General features: G+C 42.4%; 1 protein-coding gene across 4 annotated transcripts in view; it reads right to left on the bottom strand.

The window, feature by feature from the left end:
- Nucleotides 1-12389: 12389 nt before the first annotated feature.
- The window catches only part of KMT5B (lysine methyltransferase 5B), a 29510-nt gene continuing 21451 nt past the window's right edge, over nt 12390-20448 (bottom strand). For 3 of the 4 annotated variants that reach the window (XM_050335860.1, XM_050335862.1, XM_050335863.1), the window contains 5 exons: nt 19282-19448; nt 18613-18632; nt 18295-18431; nt 16535-16731; nt 12390-15210 (listed from right to left, as the gene is read on the bottom strand). In XM_050335860.1, the coding sequence (XP_050191817.1) occupies nt 13745-15210; nt 16535-16731; nt 18295-18431; nt 18613-18632; nt 19282-19448 (1987 nt within the window). In that variant the 3' untranslated portion in view covers nt 12390-13744. The remainder of the gene's footprint in view (nt 15211-16534; nt 16732-18294; nt 18432-18612; nt 18633-19281; nt 19449-20448) is intronic. The other variant, XM_050335861.1, reaches the window with a different exon arrangement.

Here is a 20448-nt window from a genome sequence, read left to right as displayed (position 1 = left end):
GTTTACCCCCTTTCAGGATATGGCTCTAGCACAGTAGTCTCCTAGGAATGCTGCTAGCACTGATACCTTGCTCTGTCCTCAATCTGTCTTTCAGAACTCTGCCCGATGCTCCCTGGAAAATTTCCCGGTTCAGCTGACAGTAGCATTAAAAATCACAGCATGTGTCTGTAGTCTTCTTTGTATCAGACATTCAGAGATAGCACACTGCAGAGATGCAATTGTTGCAGCCATGTGCTATTAAAAGACTGCTTCTGTCTCAGGGCATGTCTTTACCAGAGATGACCATCTCCAAGCAGACAGCTGCAGATCTCAGCCAGTGAAAACAGTTTATTCCCTAGCAGCTGTTTAACTTCAAGTCTTTGCTGCAAAATTCACCACCCAAGTTTTGCCCTTAATTTGAGGGTCATCCATACACAAAACCGCTTAAGTCTTTCCACTGGCACACTAAATTAAGAGTAACACTATTATTCATGCCAGTCACTGCTACAACAGTGCCTGGCACAGCCTCCCTGCCACACAAGTTTCCCAGGACTACTGCTGAACAGATACCTTGTGCTGTCCTTCTCATCTTGTCCTTGAGAATTCCTCCCACTATTCCTTGGAAATTTTCCCAGAGTGGTTCAGCTTACAGCAGCAGTAAGAATCACAATCACATGTCAGTAGATGGTTTTGTATCAGATGTACTGGGATATAATGCAGCATCCAGATACAATTATCACAAAGTTAGCTCTGTTATATCTCCTCTTGGTTATTTAAAAAACAAAGAAAGAGAGAAAGAAAGGAAGGAATAAATAGCAAAGTAAGTCAACAAGAAACCACAATCCCTTCCTTAAGCAGTAACCAGGCTACTGTGCTTTGGAACTTTTCCTAATACAACAAAAGACACCATGAAGACAGGAACTTTGGCAGCAGTGGTTTTGAACTCCACAACCTCCTCTGGTTTTTTCTGCATATGTCACTGGAAATATAATGGACTGCTAGGGAAGCAGTCAACCTCCAAATGGATATCTAAGCAGCAGCAAGCCTCTGAAGTTAGCATTGCTAGAATTGAAAGGAGATTTCCAGCGAAGCAGCCCCAAATTCCTGAGTTAACCGATGTCCTGTTTTGCCTGACCACTGTCACCATAGTGACTGCTGGAGCTGCCGCCGAGCACTGCCCTGCGGCTCTGCTGGGAATGAGGTGGCTCAGGGCCCGGGGATGGAGACGTGGGCCGTGGGACGGGGCGCTGGAAGCAGCCTTGGGGTGCATTGCGGTGAGAAAACCAGCTTGAAATGCAAGGAGGTGCAAGTCCCTTCCCTGAAGGCCAGCCTCGAAGAGCCAGCACCGCCAGAGCTGTTGCAATGCTACGAGAGGAGTCAGAAGGTGAAGGAAAAGGATGAGGAGGCATGCACAGCAACGCAGCAAACACGTTTTAGCTGGAGCTGGAACAGGCTGTTTCATTCCCCTCGACATCATTTGTGTGGACTGCTCCCTCTCCTGGGGAAAGCCTGCCAAAAAGAAAAATCACAACCTAAACCATTTTTTCCAAGCAAACGGTGCACTCACAGAGCTCACGGGCAGACAGTTCCCACGCTTCCAGGTTCAGGAGAGTGGGCTGCAAGACCCCCTTCCCAGTGTGTGGGTGTGCCCTGGCTAGAGGAGCCCCAGGTGGCCAAACCAGCTGTAACCCCCAGCCCCGGCGAGCAGCTCAGCACCGCTCCCACCCGCACAGGCAGCAACACTGCCTTCTCTCCGCTGTGGGGCTGCTGCCAAGCACCACCCACACCATCCTCCGCTCTCAAACCAGCGGAGCTACCCAGTGGCGCAACAGCCGGGGATCCGGGAAACAGTGCTTGCAAGTGGTTTTCAGAGTGAATGCTGGAGTACAAATTCTTCTTTGCCGGGAATTGAACAGAAATTATCAGTTCCAGTCTTCGGTGCTGGTAAGGACTGACAGTTTTAGCCACAGAAATAAATTTCAAGAGTCTGTGAGCAAGAAAAAGGAAGGATAGTCTTGAAATACTCTCATGGTGAAAAATATCACTTTCTTTGTTCAGCCTGGAGAAGAGGAGACCTCATTGCAGTCTACAATTTCCTCATGAGGGGAAGGGAAAGGGCAAGTCACTGTGGGGACCAGTGACAGGACCCGAGGGAATGGCCTGAAGTTGTGTCAGGGAGGTTTAGATTGGATATCAGAAAAAGTTCTTCCTTCTAAATCCTTGCCTATTTGATGATCTATGCTGTAGAAAAGATATCATTTAAATGCACAAAATTAAAAATGAGAAAATAATTATTTCCATTTTAAAGGAGGAAGAAAGGGGGACAGGTTTGCCTGTAAGTAGGAAGCAGTGGCAGGGCTGTAAAAAACCCAAGCAAGCTAATACTTTCCAAATCCCTGGAATTTGACCAAAGTCATCCACCTTGCACACTACCAAGTGCTATGACAGCTTTGTGGAAGTTTTCATCCTGGTGATGCAAGGACAAAAAAAAAAGCCTTGCTTGATTCTTAATAGTCTAGGAGAGTCATCATATGATACCACGTCAGGCAACCACGCAATCAGCAAAGGTCACAAGACACAGAGCCATTCCTCTTGGCTTTACAGCTGCTTTCCACAGCCAACCATTTTACAGTGAAGTGCAGCAGCACTCGTGCCTGCCAAGCACTGGGAAGCCCTACCATAAGTCAGGTCCTGTAAGAGGCACATAATCTTTTAGTTTACAGGTGCCAACAAGAGAACCATAATGAATGTCAGCATCTAATTAGTCTAAACAGATTCTTACTGACTGTAGCTGCAGCTGCTTGGCAACATAAAAGGGCTGCAAGTCTCACCTGTGCAGATATGCTAGGCTGGGGTTGTTGGGGGGGGAGGGAGGGGAAGCTTTTCCAAAAGATAGAAAGGAATATAGAAAAGTCACTGTTGTCCTACCCCTTCTACAAGCTAAAAAAAGGAAAGAGGTCTTCCAATAATTTTACTGTTCTAACTGTGAGTTACAGTTACCTAATTCAAGACTTATACTACGTACATGAAAGTTTGCATGACTAGGAGAGGTCCTTGTCCTGAGGAACTTAGAGCTTTATCAGACTCACAGGCTTTACTAGGTCACAGGCAGTACCATCTCTGGTTTGCAGACAGAACACAGAACATGAGTCAGACTTCAAGTGCTTCAGTGATGTGTAAGGCAAGTCTAGTAAGGCAAGTCAGAAGCATACACAAGAGCAGGAGAAGTAATAAGTATAAGGTGGAAGAGTTCAGGACTTAAAGTAATAATATCCATTACAACCTTTCCTGGGCAATGCAGCCAAGCAGTCTGATTCCCAGGCACTCCAACAAACTGCTCTTCTCCCACAGAAACTGCCCCTCTGCTGCTGGAGCTGTAGCACGGGATGGCAGTCAGTGCCTCAGACTCCAGAGTGCACAGCCCTGTGCTTGTCAGCAGCCCACCTCTACCCCAGATCATGTGTGCAAACTGCAATGTGTGTGGGGAAGTTCCCTTCTGTCTCCCTTGGCTTGCTACTTCTGGCAGAGGCATTTGTCAGTAAGCTGTGGAAAAACTCAGTGCTCAGGGCCCTTAACCCACTGATAACCATGACTACTCACTCACTGATTAAAAACATCTACATATGCTTTAGATTTGGTAAAACCTTCTATGTCCCCACCTTCCTTTCTGTGAGTCACTGACTTTCTGGAGCACCCAACCTAAGCCAGACTTTCAGAGCAGATCAGCATTTAGGTGTTGTTCTGCTTTTTCTAAAGAAGTAAAATTCGGGTTCTGGGGACCTAGTTCAAGGGCACACAAACAGCTTGCGATAGACAACCAAGATTTCCTGCATCTCTGGCATCCCACCGGACACTGGACATCCCTGCCAGTGTCAGGGAATTCTTAAACCTGCCGAGAAGGTGATGCATCAAGTCTTTTCTCTGCACTTTACTAGTGCTTAGGAGATCAGTGCTATTTCAGAGTCTGTCACTGCTGGGTTCCCTTAAGGAAGCCAGTTTGTGTTTTTGTGCCCCAGTATCTCCACCACTTCTTGGTAATTCTTGATCCAAAGAAGGCATGGACAAAAGTAAGAGTCCAGAGACTAAACCTCATGGTTTCTGTGAGAGCAGCAAGACAGGCTACACAACAAAGAAGAAGGGCCACATAGCCTGGATTGAATGAAGGGCAAGTAGTGTTCAGCTACATTTTTCGATATTTGTATTCATCCCATAATTTTCATTATGATTTAATAGAAATTGATCTACCATGCCTGTTTAGATAATAAATACCTTGCAGTGTGGGGAGAATAGCAAGTAAACCAAACATAAGAGTTCAGTATTCCAGAAAGAGATGTTTCCTAGATGGCCAGGATCTTCCTACTGCTCATAGCACATAGCATAGAGGTGTGACCCCATAGCAAATACTACATTAAAAGTGCTACATAGCAGCAGGACAGGCAGCAGCCAACTTGTTCTCACTTGATTTTGGGAGCTGTAAGACCAGCCAACCACCCCTCCCCCTCAAGAACGCATACAGCATTCCCGAGGCAAGTGTTAATGCTGGATCTCAACCAAGAAAGAATTCCTATAGACCCAGGGGATGAGAGGAGGATGTTACACTGCTTGCTTCTTTCCCCTCTTTCCCCCTCATGCCCCATTCCTCCTGTACTTGTACTGCCCCTTGCATAAGGGCCTTTAACACAGTGGCCAGCGGCTCCCAGCAGGATGCGAGGCACAGCAGCCCACGCTGCCTGCCTGCCCTTGGCAGGAGTCGTTCTGACCAATGGAAACTACAGAAACCCGAGAGACAGGCATGGATAAGTCTGGAAAGTGCTGAGGGTGGAAACTCCAAGTGGAACGCAAAAGGATTAAAACCAGCAAGAGCACAGCAGCATTCAGCATCGAGTTATTTCCCGATTGCCCTTGCCGAGCATGGCTGGTTGTTTTCTTCCCCCAGGTAACACTCTGATGCGCTCCTGGGATACCTCACAGTACAAAACAATAAATGGCCGAATGGCTTGTAACTAATACACACTGCTCTCTTAACTGGAAGCGGGGCTGCAGGGCTAAGAAATCCCTCTCTTGGAAACTGAGTGCCACCTTGTGCTGGGAATGGTAATAGTCAATGGATAAAACCCAGCTTGTCCAGAACAGCAAAGGAGAGGACGCGGACTAGAAGCCATCGTTGGAGCAAAGCTGCATTAGGCGTTTTGGCTTTTGGAGATCTCTCCCTGGTACCAGCCAGCATCACTCCCAATATCCTGCTGTAGGGTAGAGGCTGCTTTTTGAAGGGCCAGGTGGGCCCTGGCAAGCAGCTCTTTGCAGGTATGCTGTGACCCCAAACAGCAGCACAAGTCAGACCTGAGCTGTAACCGTGCACACAGAGCTACCCCTGGAGGTGTCAGCTCTGTCTTTGGCACAGACAAGTTCAGGGAGAAACATGGTGTCACCTCAGACTCTAAAGTTTTGCTGAGTGTCACTGGCGTTCCCATTGGAGCCTGGTTTGCAACAGGTAAACCTGTGAGTAGTGCAAGTGTGCAAGATGAACTAGCAAAATGCAACAAGGATTTTACAGGTTGATTTTCAAATGCAAAATACTGCTAACTGAAAGAGCAAGTGAGAGAAGGCAGCTGGCTTGCTTGGGGAAGGTAAAAGCAGGGTTTGAATTTCTTATTTGTTTCTTTTAAAATTCAAGGCTCTTTTCTAAAGACGAGTTAAGTTCCATCTGGTCAAATTGTATGCTGAAAATGAACTTCTGGAAACGCCTGCTTCTGTACACTGATTAGCATAGTCAGCCTCATGGAAATGTTTTGTTAGTTTGTTCAAAAACGAAAGGTTGTTACTGTGTGCAAATGTATTTAAAAGTCAGCCTAAAAGATTTTGCACTGCTGTGGCCCAGTTCAGGTCTAGTCTTTTTACAACTTGGAACATTTTCACAAGCTGCCTATAGGATTTGAGACACTATTGCTTTGAGTTTTATTCATTTCAGGGTTCCTTCACAAATTTAAGTGGGGAAAAAAGGCAGCTTCTGGAAAATGGTTCAGTAGCAAGGTAGGAATTCCCTTGCAAGCACCTTGGAAAGGAACAGGGTGTGAGTATCCTTTCATGGAAACTGCTCACAATCAGGATTCAGTAACATGAATTTTGAAGGCAAGACTACAGCTAGGTACTCCTAAAGATTAAAACGTCACAAGGACAACACTGTTTTCTCTTAGAACAAGAACGATAAACCTAGGAAATCCTGAATTCAGGTTATTTTCAAAAGAAATCTGACTGTGCCACAGAAGTGCAATTAGAGTGCATAGCTCTTAATCCATAAGGGTCTTACTCAAAGCACAATTCCAAAGCTACACATCTAAGTGGTGCCTCTGTCCCCAGCAAGACCACAGATGTAGATAAAGGCTACCTCTAGGGACATACTCACAAGGCACAGTCAGACAGATCATTTTGACCATTAGGGATTAATCACCTCGACTGCGTGTGGGCACAGGGGGACACATCGTGGCTTCCCAAAAGAATGTAACACCACGTCCTAAGGGGGAGGGAATACCATCGCTGGAAACTTGAGAGTACTTAGGACAGAGAGACCACCACCAGAGCTGAACTTCGTCTTCCACTTCCCTCTCCCAGGTTCTTGCCCCCTTTGGCATTTGCAGCGCACAGTCTCTGATGTAACAGGGCAGAGGAACATCATCATTGACGTCACCCACCTCAGAACCAAGGCGGCCAAGCGGGGCTGATGTTGGTTCCCAGCAGCAGGGCCACTCTTGGCTGCTTTGGTGCAGCTCCTGCTGGGAGCACTGCTCTGGGTTCTTGCTGGCTGTGAGCTCTGCAGCCGTAGCATGAGCTGTGAAGTGGTTTTTTCCAATCTCCAGACACCTCTTCCCTCTCTCTGTAGAAGCACCACAGTGGGGTGGCAGCTGCATTGGGCATGCAGGTCAGCTGCATGGGTGGAAGTGTGATAGTGAAAAAGCCCTCTAAGGAAAGAGCCAAAGATGGGGTAAAACATTAAACTCCCAGAGGGAAGGAGGGAGCAGGAAGCAGGAGGACTGTGTGACCCAAATATTTCCCATCAGGGCAGTGTACCATTTAACTGAACGCTTGATGCCTTTGAAATGGTATCCCTGTGCTCTGTTTGACAGTGCTGTGAGAAGGGCTATGTACATATGAACTAATTACTGGTTAGTCATAACACTATGCATGTGCACTAAAACATATGCATGCTTTATTATAGCACTTTTACTGACAGCGTAATAACTGCTCAGCCTAACAGAGAAGTGTTATACATGAGCAGCCATGAGAGAGTGACCAGCTCATCCCTTATCTAACTTGTGTTCTCACTAGCCAACAGCAATCACTTTCTCTTCCTTCCTACCAAACACTGCTCTTGGTGTTTCCCCCTCTTCACGTCTCTGAAAGTCCTGTAGGTCCTGTCCATCCTGACAGACCTTGCCATTAGAGCAAAGCTGTTATGGCTCAGAACGAAACAGGTCCTGGCATCAGCAGGGTCAGACAGGAGAGTTTCTCTAACAATGCATACTTTGAGGGCACACCCATGGCTGGATCCCCAAGCTTGCTCTTGCTTTTTAAGTTGGAAAGTGTTATCTGCTGAAGCATTAGCAGTTTGGCATTATGGGAAGGTAATTCCTCCTGGACCGCTGCCTACTGTGACTGGATGGGCCCTGGCTAATCTTGGCTCTAGGACGTTTTTCACTTGAGCTACAAGGAGAGGACTTAATCTCTGGATCTGGAAAGACTACCCTTCTGTCTTGCCATTCAGTACAATTCAAGAGATTCTGGTAACCCTGAACTACCCAGCAGTCCTGTCCTAATGTTACACATGGTTTATGCAAATACAAGTCCCATCATGTCCTATCCATCGCATTTCTATGACTGTCATTCTCTGCCTTAGTCACAGCCACAGAGTCACAGTCACTCTACCAGAATCACAGAGTGGTTTGGGTTGAAAGGGACCTTGAAGATCATCTAATTCCAATCCCCCTGCCATAGGGTGGGGCACCTTCCACTAGACCAGGTTACTCAGAGCCCCATCCAGCCTGGCCTTGAACCCTTCCAGGGATGAGGCACACCCATGACTTTTCTGGGCAACCTGTTCCAGTATTTCACCACCCTTACACTAAAGCATTTCTTCCTAATATTTAATCTAAACCTACCCTCAGTTTGAAGCCATTCCCCCTTGTCTTATCACTGCATGCCCTTATGACAAGTCCCTCACAGGCCTTCCTATAGGCCTCCCTTTCAGTGCTGGAAGGTGCTCCAATGTCTCCCTGGAGCCTTCTCTTCTCCAGGCCAAACAATTCCAGCTCTCTCAGCCTCCAACCTCAAGGGGCATGGGGTGCTCCAGCCCTCTGATCATCTTTGTGTCCTCCTCTGGACCAGCCCCACAGATCTCTCTCTCTCTCAGCTCCACGTCTTTCCTGTGCTGAGCATTCCAGGTGGGGTCTCATCAGAGTGCAGTACAGGGGGAGAATTCCCTCCCTTGACCTGCTGACCGCACATTTTTTGATTTACCAGTTTACCACCAATTCTGCTGTAAAATGTTGCAGCCAAACACAGTGATTACACAGACTCAGAGAATATTCTGAGTTGGAAGGGACCCACAAGGATCATCGAGTCTAACTCTTAAAGAGAGTGGGGATTGAAGCAAAAAAGACTGCAAATCTATTTATGAAATAGAACTGACTTCTGATGACTGTCATAAAGCATCAGTGGAAAAATCTATGGTTTGTTGGATCCATTGATAGCTCCCCACTTGACTGAAACTCACTACCACAACCAGAAATCTTTGCTACTTAAGCTAAAACAATTCCTGGGCAACACTGTTTATCTGGCCCTGTACCTGTTTCATCACTGAGGTACCTGTAACAAGGAGTCCTCCAACACCTCAGTTTGTTTCTGTGGCAGGAACTGCTCTGATCAAGTTTCATGTAAGGATGAATCCAAATAAAATTACAGTCAAATCAAATGGGAAGAAGTCATAAGATTTCCTTTGTGGGGAGAAGGAAACAACCTGTATACCTTGCAATAATAAAAATATTTGTAAAATATTTGTAAATAAAGTATGCAAAGCCAAGCATGACTGCCACAGAAATTCCTACGGTGGGTGGAAAGGAGCTGTAACAGGCGAAAAAGAGCAAATATATAGTTACTGTTGCTGCCATGAAGTGATGCTGAAGAACAACAGTCCACCATAACCTCAAATCAAGAGTTTAGGAACGGGCAACAGAGATTATGCAAGGCCATAGGTTTACTTAAGACCCAGCCCAAACAAGACAATACTCATCACTGGAAGTGGATTTAGGAAACGGCATGATACTAGCAGATAAATGCAAACTTCAGTGATTTTGCTTTTTATTTTCAGTAAATCCTGCACAGCTCCCAAACCTTCCACCTTTCATTCTAGAAAGAGGAACCTACCATACAGTCATGGGGAGTAAAGGAATTCTGTTTCTGAGCTTTTTTTAAAGAAGATACACTAGCAGCACTGGGCAAAGTGGACAAAAAGGAACCAGAAAAAGCCCAGCCCAAAGCAGACATGAATACATACCTTGGGTATGTGTAACACACAGGGGCTGGTGAGTAACTGAATAAAGCCAGTGCGCTGTGAACAACAGGGTAACTCTGAATGACTGAGCTTCAGGCAAGGCAACACCTGAGCATTCAGAGTATGTACAGCAACACCACCTAATGCCCGACAAACAGACCAGAGGGAAGGGAGGAGAAAACAATAAAACCAAAACTGGGTATTTGAAATACAGGGGGGGAAAAAAAGAGACAGTCACAGGACATTAACATTAATCTTGCAGAGAATCCACAGCAATTCCATCAGACACAATTTTTTCAGGTCTGAAACTCCCTGCTTGCACACTACAGTGGGAGTTACAGATGGGGCAGAGAATACCTTGATTAACACATTTCATACAATATTGCAATAGCATCTGGCAGCCACAAGCTTCTGCTGTTTGCAGAAACATTGCTGCTTCTTGGTACAAGCTGTTTTCCAGAAATTACCCAATGCCCAGGGAAACATCTCTGTACATGTGAAACAGCAAAGGCTTTATTCTTATTCATCTATATCCAATCAAACTGTCCCTCCTTTCTATATCACTCCAAAGAGACACAGGGAAAGGTTAGACTGTCCTATACAAAGCACATAGAAATGCATTGAGCAATCATCTTTTCTGTCTCTGGGATCAACGTGAGTGGTATCCAAAGGATAGAACTGCATGTAATGCATTTTACATCAATTTTACTGTACAGTGTCTACACAAGTTTCTAGATGACCAGTGTTCAGGAGTGCTCCCTCTCTCTTGTGCTCACTGCATTTGATGAGCACTTGCAATTCTGTAACACTGTTTTATGATCAAACAGTATCTGGTTTTGTCTTACAAAGAATCAACGCCTTTGCCCCAACCCTAATAACTCACCACATCACAGCTGCAAGTCAGCATACACCAACACCTGCTACCCATGCTCGTGCTAAATCTGCCCTCAACTACGTACTGGTTCAGTATGCCCTGCACGTGCCAGGACACTCCCAAATCTGCAGCCAACCTGCCGTTTTCATGGTGGTTGTGACGTTTCCTTTATAGCCCAATAACCTGCCACACATAACACACAATGAGCTGGCAAAGCACATCTACAATACACTTCCTCCAGTTCTTCAAGCTGCTAAAAGGTGTGCTGTGGTCGTCCCAAACTTACTCCGCTGAGGCATCTTTTCTTACCCATGTCTTGGGAAATGAGAGACACCAAGGCTAGACAGGCTCCCTGCCAGTCAAGTCACTATTAACTCTGCAGTGCTTTGCAATGTGGACAGCAAGAAATACAGACAGGTTTTCAGATTCTCGTTCAGGTGACACAAACATTCACCTTCCCCTACCCTTCCCACAAGGTTAGGGAAACATCAAGATCTGCCAATTCACCCATAGATAATGAAAGAAAAATGCCTGCTTACTGTGCCAGGGGAAGGACAGAAGAGACTGGGGTTGTGGAAGCCCTGCCTACCTGACCAACTTAGAGGAACACATTTCATCATCTTCAAGTTATCTGTAACACAAACATCTGCGTAGCAGGACACAGCTGTGGACCCATCTACCCTGGAAATGTCTAGGAGCTTTTGTTCAGGTTCTCCAAGACAAGAAGGTTGTTCAATGAACAAGACCAATCCAGAGATCTGATGCCCCAAGAGCTACTTATGCTTATTTTCACACCAGAGAAAAAGAAAAGCAGGTCTCCTGATGGGGTTGGCTGAACTAAGAGTTCAGTGGCCAGGAAAACAGCTTCTACATCTAAGGGGAGGATTCATTTGCAATTGCTTCCCCGCCTGTTTTATGATCTGCTCTCATTGCCTGATGCTGGTTTAGCAATCCCTAAACTTGCTCTCAAGCACACCGGTCAGTAAATACCAATAATGGTGAGCAATGTTTACTTCCTGCATCATCTCCCTCTCCCTCACATCCCCAAGTGAATTACGTTTTTTCAAACCTATTACCTCCCCAATACAACCAGTAAGGCTGCCAGATGAATCTGCAAGCAGGAGCAGCAGGAGACAGAAGGGTGCAAGGAAAACTGGCTGTGGATTGAGCAGGGGAACTGGTATTCCATCCAGAGCATGCTGCAGCAATAACCTATAAGGCAGTGAAGGAAAAGTGTGCAGATGCTCTGTTCAGCTCCTCACAGCTCTCACTGATACAGCCACATGCTTGCAGGGCACAGCACCCAGTGAAAATGCCTGAGAATTCTTGAGGAAAGAGCTATACTACTGTCATTTGTCATAAACTGTTCCCTGGTACACTTCCCACTACAGAGCAAGCCCTCAATAACAAAGCTATCTTTCCTTTAACCCAACATTTAATAACCCATTTCATATGATACAGGACAATTAAGATCCCACAAGACAGTCCACCACAGCTGTCAGTGTACTCACCAAAGCTTTCGTGTTGCCTTCCCTGAACCGAAGGCCCAGGTCTGACTGGAGAGGCCATTCATTGCAGACAGACAGACCCACCCATGTTCTAAACACACACACCTGTGCATGAGACACGGTGACCTTTAGCACACCGTTACAAGTATTGGGTTTAATTCTACAGTTAATTCTCTTCACAAATGTTTTCCATTTCATCACTGGATAGCACAGTGACCACGTAACTCAAGCTCTTGCTCTTTAGGGCAGACAGGATAATCCTGTGCAGCCAACAGTGGATTCAATCGATCCAACATCAACTGTTTTAGGATGAAACTTCTGCTTCTACACCCCCAGATAGAGAAACTCTAAACCTTAATCCATGGCTGAGTAGAAACACAAACACCACAGACCGAAGCGATACACGGTTATGTCAATTATGACGTTTTAGACCTGTTTCAAAGAAATGATTTATATGTACAAACAAGTCCATGGTGCCCAGAGGTTTCCTAACATTCTTTTATTAAAAACCAAAGAGCCAAAGATCGCCCTGATGCTCTTCATTGTTATAAAGCAGACTCTGAAGTATTACGTGAACTAAGTATGAGCAAAGAACTCCAACTGATGCAGAGTTTAAAACTAGGTTTACAGTTTCCTATTTTATTGGCATGGATGTATTTCTAAACTTAAAAACCCTTCTGGCAAGTTATCTCAATTTCATATGACAAAATTTCTCACAACACACAAATATTTACAACATATACATATTTTTTCAGTCTTTTACAACTGGTTCTTAAAAGACAAACAATTTATAGGTTACCACAGAACAAAAGCTGTGACTTAGTTGTTTTTAATTTGATAAAACTATCATAAGTTAAAGTGAATAGATTTTCTTTAAATTCCTTGTAGCATTTTACAAGTGCAACAGAAAAATATGAAGAACCAATTTAGGATAGCTGCAGTTCATTGGATAAATGTTGCCCGTCGTAATCACATTATTTCACAGCAAATTCTTGAAAAAATAAGCACCAATCATTCTTGCAAAGAACAATTTTATCTAAAAGTATTGAAAAGTGTTAAATACAAGGTGTTTAATTTACGTAACAAGCAATAAATACACCATATCCAAACTTTTATTCTGCATACTGCTACCCTTGTACATATAATGTACTAAAAAGTCAGCAAATTGTCAACACCTTTTCATATTTTTTTTCTCTTTTTCAAAGAAATCAATTTGACTTCCAACCAACGGTTTGCTACTATAACAAAGGCCACAAACAGTACGTCTGGGACAGCATACAGTGTTAAAACTGACAAACTCCAAGGGGGGAAAAAAACCATCTAGCAAATAAATTGGAAAGCTGTAGATCATTGCTGGTGATATTAACATATACTAGAAAACCTTAATATGCTGCTACTATGATTTTGTAAATTGTTTAGTCAAATAGTGTAAGAGCAAACTAACGCTCTTACTGATCAAAAATAATTCTGTAGCCACACTGTATTCTCATTGTCCTGCAGGGAAAGATCTGATGCAATTTCATAACTTTGCTTGAGCCTTTATTTTACAACAGAGCATTACCTCTAACTCGGAATTGCACATAAGAAGGCTATTAAAAAGTACAATAAAAATCTGCACAAATCAGACTTAAGAAGAGTCAGGATGCTGTACACTTTCTACAATATTACGTTGACAGGTGAATAAAGAAGTGCTGCCACTAAGTTTTTCAGAAAGTTCTTTAGTTGAGGAATAATCAAATGGAATTTTTGTTGGTTTTTTTTTTAATTATTATTATTTTTTTTTATTTTTTATATACTTTTTTGAAAAATGACATCCAGGTCAGTTTAAGACCTATAAGCTTATGCATTGAGCCTTAAAGACTGATCTTCTCTCCTCCTGGAAGAAATATCAATATCTATTGAATCCTTGCCAACAATAAGCCTTAATCTCTTCGCTGGAGGAAGAGGAATAAAGTCATCAAATTCATCATCATAGTCATCTTCCTCTTCATCGTCCTCTTCTGATGAAGATTCATCTGCTGTTTCCTCTTCATAGTGACCATAATCATCTACTTCCATTCTCGACTCCAAAAGGGACAGAGTTTCACTACAGCACATACCATTTTCATGAAGGTCCTCAGGGTATGTCCCTCTGTTTTCTTCCTCTCGTTTTAGCTGTATTTTTAATTTTGTTGAACTATTGCCTGATCCTGAGTTAAACCCATTATTTAGCTTTGCTACATATAAGTTATTATCTTTTTCATGGTCTTTACTTAATTTGATGCTTATTTTTGAAGAATTCATTCCATCACTTTCTTGATCATTTGTCTTGCTACTACTATCATGGCGCCTACGAAGAGTCAGTTTAGGGATCCCAGAGCTATTTTCAAGGATAAGTTGTGCATCATACCTTGTGATTCGTCTTTTCTTTTTACTTTTTGCAGTTCTAAAGCTGTCTTTTGCTTTAAAATTGTCAGTTGTTACAGAGCAGCCACCAGATCCAGGGATGCAGTCTTTAAAGCCAACAGGTGTGTCCACCACATTATTCCTCTCTTCAAGTTCTGAATGAGAGCTAATCAAATCTGGTACTTTGTCTTTCACAGGTGTGTTGTGCATAGTATCCGTTTCCTCTGTTTTTGAAGATGTTTTCACAAGCTTTCCTTGTCGAGATTTCTTTTTTGATGTGCCTGCATCATTTTTCTGGCACCTCCCCTCCCCTTTATGTGATGGTCCATGAGCCACCTCGTTTTCGTTTCCCGCACGAGACTGCTGCTCTACAAGGTCCGATTGTGTTCCAGTCAAATTATTCTTATAGCTATCCAACGTATTTGGTTCAAGCTTTGTGTCAGAGGTCTCCTTCAAACTCATCCTCGTTCTCATCGACCTCCTTGTTATGTATGTGCAGGGTGGAATATCACCATGCTCATGAGCACCTTTCACAGAATTCAGTTTGTGTTCTCTCGCTGCATGCCTCGTTAAGCATCCGCTAGAGACTGCAACTTTGACTGGTCCCTCCAATTCTTTATCCTTTTTAATGGGCAAGTTTTTATACAAAACTACTTTAGGCTCTTTGAGAACTAAATTTCCCATTTCAAGCTTTCTAGAAGCATTCTTTTGCTCTGGCCTTTTGCACTGATTTCTCAACTTTATCTTTGAAAGTAAAGGCTTTGCAGGCTTTTTCAGTCTCTTTGGTACCCTGGAATTATTTATATGAGTTAGTTTAGATGAGGTAGAATTTGATGATGCTGGAATTCTTGATATAGACTGTCTGGTTAACGTTCTGTTTTTGCTGTTCTTTTTTACGCCATTTGAAGATTTTCTATTAGCTGCAAAAGAAAAAAGTGTTTTTGTTATGACACTGCTTTATCCCGAATTTCCCGCTCCCAAACACTGTAGTTATGCCATTTATTTGAAACACTTCAACAAAATCCATGAAATAGGACAGACAGTATGAAGAAAGAAATGAGACTGCCTAACTTACAACTCAAGACATGAAAGGAATTGCCAAACAAGCCAAAAGTACAACTACATTGCAGATAAACTTTCCCTCACCACCCTTGATAAACCAAGTTTGATTTTTACTGAATTTCTTCTTCTACTGATTTAAAAAAAAAAAATCTATTTGCTATTATGCACAGTTTTTCCTGAGTATTATCCCAGCAAAATCTGAGGATCAGCATGCTTCAGTATTAACTCTGGGATTTTTTTCCTCAAGAGGGAGATAAAAACCCCAAATAACTTAACTAATGTAATGGTTTCAGTTTCAGGTATCACTTACTGTGGCAAGTAAGAACTTTCCTCTGCTCAACAGAGGTGCAACTCTAACTCCGGGTAATCAGAGACTATAAAACCTTTTGGGGAAACATTTTGAGCTTTTTGTGTGTGTATGTGTGTGTGTGCGGTTTGTTTTTGTTTTATTTACTATCACAGCAGCAAACAGGAAACAACTGGCACTGTAATATTTTATGTGACTCCAAACTTTACTAGTTAAGTCAAAGTTTAAATTATTTATATTTTACCCATACTGAGGGTAGTGAGGGTGGGGAAGGGGGTAAAGAAAATAAATTATACTCACTACTCCATGAAGGGAAGTTTTGCAGGAACATTACAGACAAAAATTCCTTCCAATTTCTTCTGAAATTACTAACTGTGCACTTTCACTTCAGAATAGGTACCTGAACTATCAATGCTGAATGTGGAGAGGGAAGAGCGGCCCAATTTAAACAAACAATCTTTAAAGGAAGTGACTATTTCTTTAGTAATCTCTACTAAGAGTATTTATTTAACAACTGTTTTCCTACAGAGTGTAGATAATTCAAACTATGTAAGTTTCCTTTCCTAAACCATACTACTGCCTGTGGTAGTTCACCTTATTCTGAAATAGACATTATTGACAGGACATTAAGTGTTTACAAATATTTGATTTTGATATAAATAAAACAAAACAGTAACATACCACCTATTGTTCTTGAAACACTTGTTGAAAGCATGAATTTGCTATTCAAATTGCCTTTGGATTCCTGAATAAATTACAGTTTTAAAGACCAGTATCTGAGAACGTCTCAACACTAAGAGAGGAATTCCATCACATGAAAGTTTTCCATGTTTTTATGAAACCTTTAATGGCTCCAAGCTTTTCCCTTTACTTACTTGCATTACCTTTTTCCTGAGTGGTATCTGCATCAGTGTTAGAGCTGACAGACTGGCTGTCTGAATTCTTGCTGCTGTCACCCAACTTTTTAAGCCTGTTCAATCGTTTATCTGTTTCTCTCAGTCCATATTTACTATTAATCACAGGAGTAGGTGCTGGCAATCCCACTCTTGATTTAAAAGCACCAGTTCCACGTCTAAAAAGAAAAAGAGGACACAAAGTATTAATAAATATCAATGTAAACTTACAGCTTTGTTTCATATACAGTAGTTTGAATCCCAGGAATATCTGGATAAATGATATCAAGAGCCACTGAACTGGTTAGCAGTTTGTAGGTTGTTTTGTCTTCTGACATGTCATCTTTGGTGCCTACATGTCTCAGCTGGCCAGCATGAACAGCAGGCTCACCTAGAAAGAGTACATGGACAAAAGCAGAAATATGCAAATCTTCCTGGGGATGACTTCTGGAAGCTTGAAAAAAATTGTACAGCACCAAATTTCCCACTGCACCAAATATATCCACAGTTTTCGAGAAGTCTAGCATTTTAACATTAAAAATTAACACTCTTTACAGCACAGTCAAAATTGAGTAATTTAAATATGATTTTTTTTTGGTGGTGTACAAAGTGACAGCTGCCTCATCTGTCTTGGAGAAGGAAAAATGAGTCCTTACTAACCTTCATATTTGATTGCTGTAACACAGCCCTGTGACTGGAATGCAAATTCCTAAATCAACAATCATGGTGCCCATTTATTCAATGCCAAACAGGCCCCGGGACTGAAGTACATTTTACTAGCAGCTCTCAAGATGAAGTCTGAGACTGTACCCTTCACTTGGAATGATCTACCAACATCACATGAGCTTGGAGGTCCTTACCAGAAGGTTTTCTCTCGAATTGCAAGATTTGTTAGTGACCAAACTAGCCAGTAGAAATGAAAGTAGGATTACTGAACTATTTATATGTAGGTGCACTACGCTATTGTCAATATGACAAATTCTCATTGGTCGTATGCTAAATATGACCAATATTTTGTCCTTTATAGGGTTTTTCTTTCTACAGTTAGATCCAACAATAACAGAACTGTTAAGAGTTCTGTGCAATTCCTCTTGGAACGGTGTGAAGCTCTCTCAAATGATGCTGAGCCTGTCTGCCCACAGTGAGCAGAAGTTTCAATGTGGAAAAAATCAACTATGAAATTATTTCAACGATTTTGTGAAGAAAGCGGATTGTGACAGCACAGGTGAAAACCAAATATAACAACTTCGCTGCTATTGTGCGATGCACAGATATAGGCAAATACTGTCCAAACCAGTAGATCTTTACAAATACACAAACTCCCAAGTTCTAATAACATTGGGTGAAAAATTACCCTGCCCATTCCCAGCAGAAGAGAATCTCAGGTCAACATATAAAAGTGAAAAGGAGCCAAAGTTGGGGACCAGTTGACAATGGTCTCATAGAAGCTGTAACTGTTTTTCCTTCCAATTCTGCTTTATTCAATACAAATATTTGTAAGAATCTACACTTATGATTTAATCTGTTTTCTCTCATGTTGGGCTATCTCCAGAAAAAGAGAACCAAATTAAAACAGAACGCAGAGTTCTCAGGAATCATGACCATGCTGTAACAACATAGAAAAATCATTACAGCAAATACCTAGGAAGCAATTATCTTGTGTCCAAAAATCTGAGTACTCATAATCAAGGACTTCCAGTTTCACAAAATATATAATGAAACCTATCTACATAAATGTATACCTTTCACAGGTGTAACATTCGCAGTATTCATTATTTTCTCCAAAAAATCCATCTCCATAGTAACAAGAGATTTCTTCTCCAGGTTCAATATCTCTTAGCGCTTTCACACATGCCGTATCTCTGCCCGTTGATACAAACTGGGGAAGGAGATGACAGAAAGGGAAAAGCATAAAATAAGGTTAATCATTAAGGCTGTATAGTATCTGAGTAACAAAAAAAGTAAAACAGTTGGGGAAGAAAAGTTGCAGGGACAAAGAAAAATGAAACAAAACAAAAAAGCAGGGTGCTTTATTTATTAACTTTTAATTTCTTGCTTACCTTACAGTTAGGTCTGCAATCTGAAAAAGGTCCAAAAGATAAAGTCAATTAACTGTGGATAAGACCTGAAACATGAATAGTTGTAGATATCTAAAGTAAGGATTTACTCTGACTTTAATAACTGTAGAATCTCAACTAAATACTGGGAGTTAAGTTAGTATTGCACAAAGTCATACATCAAAAGATATCTGCTTTGACATAGTTTGGTTTCTGAGCTCTTCACTATTTTACCACAAATGTTCAGTTTCCCTCCTCTTTAGGGTTAACAGATTTATCTAAAGTCCTATCTGCTTTTCCCTGAATCAGCTAAATTTCTGTGTAAAATGTTAAAGAGGCATAAGAAGTCTACCTAGGAAAGATGTTACCATTGACTAAGTTCAAAAAGAACTCAAGGTAACCCACAATACGCTCCACTAATTTCGCTGTCAGTTCCAAAATCTGTTTCAAGTAACAAGGCATCACTTCCTAGAGCCTTCTGGGAGTTTCCCAGTTCACAGCTGATCAGCTCTGGCTGGGAAAATCCCAACAGGGTTTTGTCCTAAAGTAATAGATTATGTCAGATTCAGACATTTTTCTCCAAGTTCTTGTGTTATTCAGCTCACATACAATAAACACTTCTGAGCAGAATTGCTTATGCCCCTTAACATGCTTCCCATACTTACTACTCACCGTGATTGATAAATGCAGCAGGACCAAGCCACAGCTGTGCACAGTTTTTTCGTGTGGAATACATGACGCTGAAGTCATTTTCTCCATGTCTCAGCAGCATGTTTTCTTCCATTTCTGATAGTTCAGCAATGCAGCCCACAAGTAATTCTATTTTATCATTTCGTTTCCTTTAGTGCAAAGAGTAGCAGAAATAAGAATACAGGTGTCAAAATTACAAAATAATTTCACAAAAAGTTGCAAAACACTTCTTGTTATTTGACAAGCATTCCACAATCCCTATAAGCCTCACGTTTTAATTCAGTGAGACAGGATATTAGTCTGAATAACTTTTTTCCAGGCTCAAAATACATGTTTTTATGCTACTATATAGAATCAATTAATCAAATCTGACGTCAGTAACAATTATCACCATTGTTTCTACAATTTCCTGAGACTGCAGGCAAGAAATTGCAAGAGTTGATTACTTCAGCTTCTACAGTTGTTAAAAGCAAAAGCAAGATCTTTTCATTTGTGTACACTCCCTCCCCATCAGCACTTAAGATATTTTGACTTCCTCCAGCTGCTCCTGCTTGGCGTTTCCTATGCTTCTTCCTGGGTCCAGGAAAACCCAGCATAATGAAAATGCTTAGAACTCCATGGCTTCTTAAATGAGGCCCGGTATTGACTCCAACAAAGACCAGAATTCAGGCAAGATGTTTTCCTCTCTCATGAGCAGATCTTCAGCATGAAGCTGGTAGTTGACTGAGGAAGGGGGAGGACACACACCAGCAAAATCCACAAAACCAGGAAGCCTCGGTGTGCAGGCAGCCCGTGTGCCGTCATGGACAGAGCAGAGCAGAGGCACTGACTGCTCAGCCCAGGAAGAAGCACACCACTTCTGCTACCCTGCATGGGCACTGTTTCCACGGCTCCTCAGAGTGGCCATTCCATATTTTGCCTAGATTATTCTGACACAGATGAATATGGAGATACTAAACATACCTGAAGGACACACACTAGAAGCCAAGTCTTTTAAGTGCAAAATTCTCCTTTGACAGAGAGTGCTGAGAACTCTATCAGTTTTCCAGATATCAAGAGGGTTAAGAAGCAACCTTCTTGTCTTCCTTGCTCTCAGGCCACTCAAGATTTGAGCGTAGAAAGTTAATTCATTTCCAACATCCCTACATA

This window comes from Myiozetetes cayanensis, unplaced genomic scaffold (assembly GCF_022539395.1).
Source record: "Myiozetetes cayanensis isolate MyiCay16 unplaced genomic scaffold, myiCay2020 scf6-25, whole genome shotgun sequence".
NCBI lineage: Eukaryota > Metazoa > Chordata > Aves > Passeriformes > Tyrannidae > Myiozetetes > Myiozetetes cayanensis.
Note: the sequence above shows the minus strand (reverse complement) of the source record. Positions and strands in the feature narration are given on the sequence as shown.